The 12,571-nt window shown below is 46.2% G+C and overlaps 1 protein-coding gene across 3 annotated transcripts in view; it reads left to right on the top strand.

The window, feature by feature from the left end:
* Positions 1-12,571, top strand: part of LOC146865673 (endoplasmic reticulum aminopeptidase 1-like) — a 529,832-nt gene that overhangs the window by 274,408 nt on the left and 242,853 nt on the right. For all 3 annotated transcript variants that reach the window (XM_085632533.1, XM_085632531.1, XM_085632532.1), the window contains one exon: positions 12,303-12,486. In XM_085632533.1, coding sequence (XP_085488659.1) covers positions 12,303-12,486 — 184 coding nt within the window. The remainder of the gene's footprint in view (positions 1-12,302; positions 12,487-12,571) is intronic.

Below are 12,571 nucleotides of genomic sequence, written 5' to 3'. Positions count from 1 at the left end.
TGCATTGCATACTCCTGCCATCTACTGTTGGGTCCTGATGTTTGCAAGTTGTTTTTCTTCCATTCACGAGGTAGGGTGACTCCTCCTTTTAGTGATAGTGCGCATGGACTTCGACTCCGTTGTTGATTGTTTTCTTTCCGCTATCGGGTTCGAACGTGGTTTGTTGTGCTCCGGTTTGAATCCCTTCGGTGTGCAACCACTATACCTGCGTTGGTATTGTTTTGAATGCGTTTCACACCATCCGCATGTCGAAAATTGAAATAAATCTGCTTGTTGGCCCGAGAAAACTCCAACCTAGCCCATTTGATTTCACTTCTACTCGAACAAACACCAAGTAATCTGCCAACGTAACAGACACTGTTCCAGTTTTCCCCTTGGTGCCACTCCATATGTCCGTGCACCAACCTTCACAAAGTCTGCAACCTGTGCCTCTTACGGGAGCTCAAGGAAGACACTCTTGTAACTCATTTTGCTTGAAAAAACACTGCGAGGCCACCAGGCTCAACGGAAAGAAATGAAGCAAAAAAATATTGAAGACATGTCCAATATCTTAAGAGAAGATATCGAACAAGAAGAGATGGAAGCCTTCGTAGCGGAAGAAGAAAAGGCCTTCTCAGTCCAAGATTCCGACTCCGAGCTGGAGATAGAATTGGAGTCCCATGACATTCCATCTGGTCAAGGTGTTGTGAGTACCGAAGCCCCTTTACCCACAAATGGCACTGAAAGCACTCAAGCCTTCCGACTTGGGTTTCAGTCGAGATACCACTGTCTCTACACCTAAAACATTGGTTCTGAAAGACAAAAGGGACAAATCGAGCTTGGCACCTAAAATTTCAGCGCCAAAACTGAACAATACTCATCAAAAGCCTCCGTAGAAAATTCTGGAAACCATGCAACAAAAGCTGGACCCAAAACAAAAGAAAAAATATATAAATCTAGACACTGGACATATTACAGCAAAGTGATGCCATCCTCCAAACGGAAAATAGATGAAAGATATAAAATCCCTTTGAAGAAAAAGGAGGACATAGCTACTAGCCCTATTCACCCAATTACTCCTACTCCTCCACCATCTTTACCAGTACCTCTTATACCACCTTCAGACCCTCTAGATATCACACCACAGGGCTCTTCCTATACAGATCCTGATGATGAGGATGACACTTATGTAGAGCCACCATCGGCTCCATGGGATGATTACAATATAGATCATCCTGTGGAGAAGTGTAGCTCACTGGTTAGAGGAGGCATACCCTGAAGCAGAGATCAGACCCGGGACCTGGGTTCGATTCCCGACGCGGCAGGGTCCAGAGCCCAATCGTCCACGGACTCGATAATTCTCGCTTCGGTGCCCACTCTAAGCACGAGTTCACACTATGCAGCTCTGGGCAACAAGCCTGCTTAATCTCCACAACGGCCCCCTGCGGCGGGATGCCTGGCTTTCACCTTGGGGATGCCCAGTACGGGTTATCTTACAGGGAAAAACCAGGACGGGTTCCCAATGCAAGCGCCAAGATGCCCGTAGGGTGATAGCTGCGCTCTATAAGTACATCAATCAATCAATCAATCAATCCTACAGACACAGACCCAGATCTGTAGCCTGCTAAACCTTCCTTTCCTGATGGCAACACCTCATATCCGGAGTTAATTGTCAGGGCAGCCACATACCATGGAGTCACATTACACAAGAAATCTTTAGAAGAAGATTTCTTATTTTAAACTTAAGGAACTACACATAATACAACACAGTCTTTACCTATGTTAAAGGGTATGATAAGGCATGCTGAAGATATTTTTAAAGATCCAGTAAGAGCACGTATATAACACCTAGGGTCGATAAAAAAATATAAAACCCACCCATCTGACCCAATTTTTATTAAGGGCCTGCTTCCTTTAGATTCTTTAGTGGTGTCCAATTCTTGTAAAAGAGAAAATTTACCAACTTCCGGTGATGCACCACCTCCAGACAAGGAGTCCAAGGTAATAGATGCCTCAGGCAAAAGGATGGCTGCACAATCAGCCAACCATTGGCGTATATCCAATACACTTCTGTCATTTGGCTAAGAACGATAGGGCCCACTGGGAATAAATGGAAGACTTACTCCAATATCTCCCAGGGGAGCATAAGTAAAGAGGTCAGGAAATAGTACAGAAGGGAAAAGTAATTACCAATTCTTCTATTAGGTGTGCGTTTGATGCTGCTGACACTAGAAGCCACAGGAGTTAACATTAGTATTCTCCTCAGAAGACATTTATGGTTAAGAATCTCTGGATTTAAACCAGAGGTACAACTGACAATACTTAATGCCCCATTCGATAAGGAACATCTATTGGTCCACAGTTGGATGAATCCCTTGAAAAAATGAAAAAGGACACCAAGGTGGCAAAACCCATGGGAACGCTCCAGTCACGCTCTAACAGAGGCTCTTTTTGCCTCTCTTTTTCTAGGAGAGACTCGAAAAGTACATCCACAGATTCCAACACATCTTTCTATAAACCATAGAATCAATCCTCCACCTCTAGAGGATTTTACGAAGGTGGTTACAGAGGAAACTATTTTGAATGCAGAGGTACCTCTCTATCTCCCAACATGCAGTGACTTGATAGCAATTCCCCCTGATCATCATACACCTGTTGGGGAAAGACTGCATCAATTTCTTCCCATTTGACAATCAATTACATCAGACAAATGGGTGTTGGACATTATCCAACATTGTTATTACCTGGAGCTATAAGCTCTTCTAGCAAAAGGAGCTATAGAATCAGTTCCAATACAACACCAAGTATCAGGGGTTTATTCACTGTACTCCCTAATGCCAAAAAAAGGACAGTTCCCTACGGCCAATATCAGACCTCAGACCTCTAAAGATATGCATACTGTGAGAACACTTCCATATGGTCACACTTCAACAGGTGCTTCCTCTTTTACAGCAAGGCGACTTTATGTCAATACTAGACTTAAATGACCCGTAGTTTCACATCCCTATTCACCCAGCACATCGCAAATACCTCAGATTTGTGGTAGCAGGAAAACACTATCAATTCAGAGTGCTTCCTTTTGGAGTAATTGCGACCAGAGTATTTACCAAATGTCTAGCAGTGGTAGCAGCTCATCTAAGAAGACAACAAATTCATATCTTCCCAGATCTAGACGATTTGCTCTTCAAAGCCAACAAGTATCTCAAGTGTTGACAATACACTCAAATTACACTAAATCCCCTTCATCCTTTGGAATTCACAGCCAATGTGCAAAAATCCAATCTCCAACCTGCATAACGGCAACCCTATCTAGGAGCTCTTCTGAACTCTCAAACAGGTTTAGCAGCCAGAATTCACAATTTTCAGACACTGCTGCTACAATTTCCAAGCAATCAATATCTAACAGTAAGAACTTTCATGCAACATTTATGGATGATGGCATCATACATTGCCACAGATCATGCTCACAACAGATGTATCCCTTACTGGGTATGGTGCCCCTCTACAACATCTAACAGTTCACTGTCTATGGGACACAAAACACAAGAGTCTCCACATCAACTGCCTTGAGCTGTTCACCTAGTGCTAAAAACATTTCTACCTCAACCAATAGGGAAAGTTGGGCTAGTCCGGACGGACAATATGACAGCTATGTACTATGTACAAAACCAAGGGGGGGTGGTGGCACACTCTCTACAGTTATCATCCCCCTCTCGACCATTTGGCATTAGGCAATACACCACAAAATCCACCTGCTGACAGGGCACCTTCCTGGGACGGACAGCTAATTTGCTGACCTCGTCAGCAGGGTGTGGCAACAAGTCCACGGCAGGGAACTCCACCCCCAAGTCCTCCTCCCATTCTTCCAAAAATGGTGATTTCCACAAATATATCTCTTTGCAACAGCTTAGGACTCAAAATGCCCAAACTTCACCTCCAGGTTCCCACACCCTCTATCCAAAGGCAATGCGCTATGGATGAACTGGTCAGGGATATTTGCTTAAACTTTTCCGCCTCTCCCTCCGGCAAACATCTCTCATCCTCATTTTGATAGCTCCCACATGGGCTCTCAACCATAGTTCACCACACTACTGGAGCTTTCATTAGTTCCGCACCAGAAGCTTCACCTCACCGTACCTCAAACCTTCTCACTCAGAAACAAGGAAAAATTAGACATCCAATCTCCAAGGAGCTCAACCTAGTGAAATGGCTCCTGAAGTCATAGAATTTGGATGCCTAAATCTACCATCAGATTGCAATTCTTAAAGAAGCAAGAAAACCTACCACTAGAGCATTCTACATAGCAAAGTGGAAAAGGCTTGCTATTTATTGTAATAATCACACAATTGAACCACTAGATGCTTTTATACAGCAAACATGTGTTATTTATTATAACTACAACGTGCAGGCGTTGCATACACATCCATACGCCTACACCTTGCAGCAGTGGAGAAGTGTGGCTCAATGGTTAGAGCGGCAGATCTCGATGCAGAGCACTGGTCCGGGACCAGGGTTCGATTCCCGCCGCGGCAGGGTCTCGGGCTATAAATTTCTCGGACCGGATATTCTCGCCTCAGTGCCTATTCTAATCATGGGTCCCACGCTGCAACTCTGGGCAATAGCTTGCTTAATCTCCACAACGGCCCCAACAGTGCTGGGATGCCTGGCTTCACCATTGGGGTGCCCAGGAGTGGACACTTCACACGGAAAGCCAGGAAGGGTTCCTTCAGCGGTATGAGTACACCGCTGAGATACCCCTAGGGGTGATTCGGCGCTATATAAGTACATACACATTTACATATCTTCAAAACAGACAACACTTATCTCTGTTCCAAGTCCCAGTAATTAAAGCCTTTATGAAAGGACTTAAAAGGGTGATGCCACCAAAAGTTCGAGCTGTATGGAACCTTAATATTGTTCTAACAAGACTTAAGGGTCCACCCTTTGAACCATTGCACAATTGTCCACTACAGTTTCCTTATTGTAAGTTGTCTTTTTTTATTGCTATCATTCCACTAAAATCAGTCCGTGAGCTTCAGGCATTAACCTTACAAGAAACATTTTTCCAACTCCATGGAGACAGAGTAGTTCTTCGTACTAATCCCCAACGTACCTTCCAAAAGTAGTCTCTGCTTTTCATATTAACCAATCAGTTGAGTTATCTGTTTTCTTCATTCAATCTGATTCTGTAGCAGGAAGAGCTCTGCATACATTAGATGTCAAAAGAGCATTATTGTATTGTATTGACAAAACAAAAGGCATCCGCAAAACAACCTCAAAGGGAAACCTATCTCTAAATCTGGTATCTCTAGATGGAATATTAAATGTATTCAAACATGTTATACCAAAGCCCAAATACCGTTGTCTATACCTCCTATAGTACATTCTACTCGTAAAGTAGGAGCATCCATGGCCTTAGTAGGTAACATTCCTATATCTTACATTTGTAAAGCAGCTACATGGTCTATGCCACACACATTCAAAACACTATTGTGTGGATGTATTAGCACGACGACAAGCTAATGTACGACAAGCAGTCCTAAGAACACTTTTTCAAACAACTGCAACGCCCACTGGTTAGCCACCACTTTTGGAGGGTACTTCTGTACAGTCTGAGCAAAGCATGTGTATCTACAGCACATATGCCTCAAACGGATTATGTTATTACTCTGGAAGCATCTGTTCTTGGTATGTAGAGCTGTAGATTCACATGTGTCTTCCCTCCTCCCCAGACACTAATTGTCATTATTATTATTCATATTATGCACACATGGACATCTCTATGCTACACCCATTTACTCCATTCTCACCCTCTTGCTGGAAAACAATTTAACAACAGAGTACGATGCCCATGTGCACTATCACCAAAAGGAGGAGTCACCCTACCTCGTGACTGGAAAAGACTTGTTCGAAGAAAAACAACTTGCAAACATCCGGACCCAACACTAGACAGCAGGAGTATGCAAACATGTGAATCTACAGCTCTATATGCCAAGAACAGATGCTTACAGGGTAAGTAACATAATCCCTCTATTCAATATTTGTCTTCTGATGTGTTGCTATATATATTGCATCCAGCACATGTAATTATCTGAGGAATAAAATGTGTGCCCTACTATCTAATTACTCCTAATGTCTTTGCCATTATGTGAAGCATCACGATGTCTTGATAACAAAGTCTGCAATATTCAAAACCATGAATAAATTAGTCACATTTGTTACTTAGAACATTAGATCGTAGTTCAGCTGGCTATAAAGTTTAGTCTGTCATTGTTTCACCTATCTAGCTAAGTATGAGCCATTACCTTTCACTTTGCTGGTCTATTGGAGTATGCCTTTAGCATTGAATGCACAATACATAAACATGTGTTCGAGGCATATGAGCTGCAGATTATACACTGTGCATAGATCGCCATCTGGTGTTGGGCCCGGATGTTTGCAGTTTGTTTTTCTTCTTGGACAATCTTTGGAAGTCACGAGTTCGGTGACTCCTCCTTCGGTCCGTACTGCGCATGGGCTTCGGCTCCATCCTCAGATTGTTTTTTTTCGCCATCGGGCTCGGATGTAATACTTCGTGCTCCGGCTTCGAACCTTTCCAGTTCAACCTTCGACGAAAAATCCTCGTCCATCGAGATTCTTCAGGCGGAATCATCTTCTTTATCTCTCTCTTCGGCACTTCCTCGATTCCAGGCATCGGCAGTGGCCTTCGGGCCTTTCTCGACTCCGGTCTCGGCCGATGGAAAGGACTCCCTTTAAGAAGTGCCCAAAATGTGGGTCTAAAATTCCCCACACCGATCTACATCAGGTGTGCAACCTCTGCCTCTCTCCCGAACACGAGGCCCGAGACTGCCCCGCCTGCAAGTCTTTTCGATCGAAAAAGACTATTCGGGATCGACGAGCTCGACACACCATGGCGCACTCATCGACCTCGGCTCCACCTGACATCTTCGGAGAAGACACCGGAGCTTCGGGACAGCAGCACACCGAACAGGAGGACGACATCGTCAGCGCTTCCGAGGCCGACGACTCCGACGTGGAGGAGATCACACCGGCGCAGAGGGTCGTGAGTACTCTACCCCGTCCTCTGCGCCCATACCGAAAGAGACTCCGGTTACACCTTCGCCTCCGGGCCTAGGCAAAACCAAACATACCGCTTCCATCACCCCACCCGGGCCCGGTGAAGAGGCATCACAAGTCTCCCGGCGGCTCGGGCTCGAGCCAGCATACTAGCGGCGCCGAAAAACATCCTTCGGCACCGAAGAAAACCACACCAAGCTCCGTTCCGAAGCCATCGGTGTCGAAACCTGGCCTCTCGGTGCCGACCAAACATAAATCCCTCGGCACCGACGCTCCCGTGCCGAAGCCTGCCTCGGCACCGAACAAAAAATCAGAGGCCCCGAAAAAGCATGGCACGGATAAACCGAAGAAGCCGTCGGCTCCGAAAACATCGGCACCGACAGATGAATCGGTGCCGGAGGAGCTCTTCACGCCAGATCCTCTACAAAAGACTTTAACAAAGGATCCAAAGACTGGACATTTCACTTTGTCTTCAAAGAAAAGACATTTAGACAAGCCAGCTCCTCCTCCACCGCCAAAACGGAAGGACTCTGCCACATCTCCTTTCAGAGTGCCCTTCCCACCGCCTCCACCTCCTCCACCTCCCCCACCACCTTCTCCACCCTTTCCTCATCGCTCTCCAACCCCGTCTCCAGACCCTGATGACCAAGGGGATCCCTACTATGATCCAACAGATGCCCCACAGGACCCCTCTCCTCCGGGCACACCAGACCCATGGGAGGATTATCATAATCCAGACGTCCCAGATGTGCCTCAGGATGATCTTTATCCATCCAGGCCATCTCCACCAGAGGACTCCCTGGGGTTCCACCACTTGTTACAACGGGCGGCACATTATCATGGGGTGGAGTTACACAGTGATCCAGTTGAGGAAGACTTCCTACTTGACACGTTTGACATCGCAGATAAATCTACTGCCATATTACCCATGCTTAAAGGGGTGACCAAACATGCGGCAGAGGTTTTCAAAGACCCCGTCAGGGCTAGGGTCTTAAACCCCAGAATAGAGAAGAAATATAAGGCAGCTCCCACAGATCCTGCCTATATTAAAGGACCTGCGCCCTTAGACTCATTAGTGGTGTCCACAGCTAGGAAGCGATCCAATTCTCAGTCATCGGGTGAGGCTCCACCACCCGATAAGGAGTCCAAGCTCTTAGATGCATCAGGCAAACGCACTGCCTCGCAAGCTGCCAATATGTGGCGCATCGCCAACACGCAAGCGCTGTTGGCGCGGTACGACAGAGCGCACTATGATGAGCTGGTGGCTCTCATGCAACATCTCCCAGAGAAATATAAAAATAAGGCTCATGAACTGATACAAGAGGGAAAGATCATTACCAACACCTCTATTAAATGTGCACTTGACGCAGCAGACACAGCCTCCAGGGCTATAAACACCAGTGTTCTGCTTCGCCGCCACGCCTGGCTCAGAATCTCAGGCTTTAAGCCGGAAGTCCAGGCATCTATATTGAACCACCCTTTTGACCAACAACACTTATTTGGCCCAAAAGTAGACGAAGCCCTGGAAAAAATGAAGACGGATACCGATACGGCGAAGTCTATGGGAAGCATTACAATCCCACACTCCTAGACGCTCCTTTCGCCGTTCCTCCTTTCGAGGCACTGGCAGGGGTTACTCTACCGATAACGCCTCCACGTCCCACAAGTCCCCTCCTCAGACTACCTTCACAAAGGGCTATCAAAGAGGTGGATATAGAGGGAACAATAATAAAGGCAGGGGCAAAACCAACACCGCCCACGCAATGACTTTCCCCCGCTCCCCCCAGACCATTCCACTCCGGTCGGGGGCAGACTACAAGACTTTTTTCAAACCTGGGAGACCATAACATCAGACAAATGGGTGACCCAAATTATTCAATCAGGGTACTGTCTCGAACTAACATCTACCCCCCCCCCAAATATCCCACCCAGGCACCGTGCAATGTCACAAGAACATACCACACTGCTGAAACAAGAGGTAATCTCCCTCCTGCAAAAACAGGCTATAGAGCAGGTCCCCATCAATCAGCAAAATTTAGGGGTCTACTCTCTGTACTTTCTGATACCAAAGAGAGACGAGACCCTGCGGCCCATTCTAGACCTCCGGCCTCTAAATGCATACATCCATTCAGACCATTTTCACATGGTAACTCTCCAACAAGTTCTCCCACTCCTCTGTCAGGACGACTTTCTCACTACACTGGACTTGAAAGACGCATACTTTCATATTCCAATACACCCTTCTCACAGAAAGTACCTCAGATTTGTGGTGGAAGGCCAACATTATCAGTTCAAGGTTCTCCCCTTCGGGGTCACAACCGCACCAAGAGTGTTTACCAAATGCCTAGCAGTAGTGGCGGCACACCTCAGAAGACAACACATTCACGTCTTCCCTTACTTGGACGACTGGCTAATAAAGGCCGCGTCCTTCAACCAGTGTGTGCAACATACAAACACTACCATCCAAATACTCCACCAGCTAGGCTTCACGGTGAATCACCAAAAGTCCCAGCTGATACAGTCTCACACAAAGCAATACCTCAGTGCCACTATAGACACCTCAAAAGCTATAGCCTATCCCAATTCAGCCAGAATCGCAAGCATACAAGCCTTGCGCCAAAGATTCATTCTTCAGCACTCTCTCCCAGCAAGAGTGTTTATGAAGCTAATAGGGATGATGGCATCTTGCATCTTCATAGTGCCTCATGCAAGACTCCACATGCGTCCACTCCAAGAGTGCCTGGCACGCCAGTGGAACCAGGCCCAGGGACAGCTGACGGATCTGGTGTTGGTGGACGGTCGCACCCATCGCTCTCTGCAGTGGTGGAACACCACAAACCTTTCCAAAGGGCGACCGTTCCTGGACCCGGTTCCTCAGGTGATTCTAACGACGGACGCATCGCTCTCCGGCTGGGGAGCGCACCTATTACACCTCACAGTGCAAGGTGTATGGACGCCACAACAAAGGTTACTCCACATCAACCATCTGGAGTTATTGGCGATCTTTCTAGCCCTGAAATCGTTTCAGAAACAAATCTCAGCCAAAGCAGTCCTCATTCGCACAGACAATATGACTGCAATGTATTATATTCAAAAACAGGGGGGGACACACTCTCTCCAGCTCTCTCGGTTAGCACAGAGCATATGGAGATGGGTAATCCCACAAAAAATCTTTCTCCTGGCACAACACGTCCCAGGTATACAAAACACCATGGCAGATCTGCTCAGCAGACAAACGCAGCAAATGAACGAATGGGAACTGCATCCACAAGTTCTTCACCCATTCTTTCACAAGTGGGGGCATCCTCAGATAGACCTCTTCGCCACCCACGAAAACAAAAAATGCCCAAGCTTCGCCGCCAGATACCCACACCCATTGTCCCAAGGCAATGCGATATGGATGAACTGGTCAGGCAAATTTGCATACGCCTTTCCACCTCTCCCGCTAATTCCATTAGTGGTAAGGAAGCTACAACAGCACTCCCTCACACTCATTCTGGTAGCTCCAACATGGGCCAGGCAGCCGTGGTACACCACACTACTACAGCTCTCAGTGGTACCACACCAAAAACTGCACCTGTCCCCATGCCTCCTAACCCAGAACCATGGAGAAATCAGGCACCCGGACCCAGCTCAGCTCAACCTTGCGATCTGGCTCCTGAAATCTTAGAATTTGGATACCTTAACCTTCCCCCTGATTGCATGAACATTATCAGGGAAGCCAGACGTCCTACCACTCGAGCATGCTATGCCGCAAAGTGGAAAAGATTTGTTGTTTACTGCCGTAACAATGCAATCAACCCTTTAGATGTATCCATACAGCACATCATATGCTACCTGCTCCATCTTCAAAGGTGTAACCTGGCATACTCATCCATCCGTCTACACCTAGCAGCAATTGCTGCTTACCTGCAAAACAGACAACATTTATCACTTTTCAGAGTGCCTGCTATTAAAGCCTTCATGGAAGGCCTTAAAAGAGTAATTCCGCCCAGGGCACCACCCTCACCTGTGTGGAATCTAAACGTAGTTCTTACAAGGCTGATGGGTCCGCCTTTCGAACCAATGCATAAATGTGAGCTACAGTTCCTTACTTGGAAAACAGCTTTCCTCGTAGCCATCACTTCCCTTAGAAGGGTTAGTGAGATACAAGCGTTCACTATACAAGAACCCTTTCTACAGATACATCACAGCAAGGTGATACTTCGCACAAATCCAACATTTCTGCCTAAGGTCATTTCCCCCTTCCATCTCAATCAATCTGTGGAATTACCGTTTTTTTTCTCGCAACCTCAATCTGTTGCGGAAAGGGCTCTACATACACTTGATGTTAAAAGGGCTTTACTTTACTACATACAAAGAACGCAACCTTTCAGAAAGACTAAACAGTTGTTTGTCTCCTTCTCTCCACCGCATAAAGGCAACCCCATCTCAAAATCAGGGATAGCTAGGTGGATTGTAAAGTGCATACAAATGTGCTATCACAAAGCAAAAAGAACATTATCTGTTCCACCTAAAGCCCACTGTACAAGAAAGATAGGGGCTTCTATGGCTTTTCTAGGGAACATACCCTTAGATGACATCTGCAATGCAGCCACATGGTCAACACCGCACACCTTCACAAAACATTACTGTGTAGACGTGCACTCCAAACAACAAGCTAGTGTGGGCCAGGCTGTACTAAAGACACTGTTTCAAACCACTGCAACGGATACCGGTGGTCGCCGCTAGGGTTGGGTACTGCTATATAATCTATGCACAGTGTATAATCTGCAGCTCATATGCCTCGAACGGAATATGCTACTTACCAGTATGCATCTGTTCTTGGCATGTAGAGCTGCAGATCTATACACGCCCACCCGCCTGCCCTGCTACCTGTATCCGTTCCAGTCTATCTTATTTAGATACAACACACATGGGTTTCTTTACTATTATCACTACGGTCCATCTTTTCCCTGCTGGCGAAGAACAATCTGAGGATGGAGCCGAAGCCCATGCGCAGTTCGGACCGAAGGAGGAGTCACCGAACTCGTGACTTCCAAAGATTGTCCAAGAAGAAAAACAAACTGCAAACATCCGGGCCCAACACCAAATGGCGATCTATGCACAGTGTATAGATCTGCAGCTCTACATGCCAAGAACAGATGCATACTGGTAAGTAGCATATTCCTTTAGCATACTCCCAAAAGTTGACGAAGACTACCTTACATCAAATGTAATACAAAAAATTCAACTTGTTTGTCTAGATGTTATTGTCCTTCCTGATGAGGTGGAGTGGATAAAGTTCAACGTTGGAATGAATGGTTATTACATTGTACACTATGAAGGTGATGGCTGGGACGCTTTAATAAAACTCTTGAAAGAAAACATGACATCAATTAGCAGCAATGATCGAGCCAGTCTCATTAACAATGCATTTCAACTAGTAAGGTAAGATTTAATATTATTTTGATCGCTAACATAGTAACCCTTTTTTGGTTCATGTAGAAAGATGAAACAGCCAACCTGATTCACA

This window comes from Triturus cristatus, chromosome 2_1 (assembly GCF_964204655.1).
Source record: "Triturus cristatus chromosome 2_1, aTriCri1.1, whole genome shotgun sequence".
In the NCBI taxonomy this organism is placed as follows: domain Eukaryota; kingdom Metazoa; phylum Chordata; class Amphibia; order Caudata; family Salamandridae; genus Triturus; species Triturus cristatus.
Note: the sequence above shows the minus strand (reverse complement) of the source record. Positions and strands in the feature narration are given on the sequence as shown.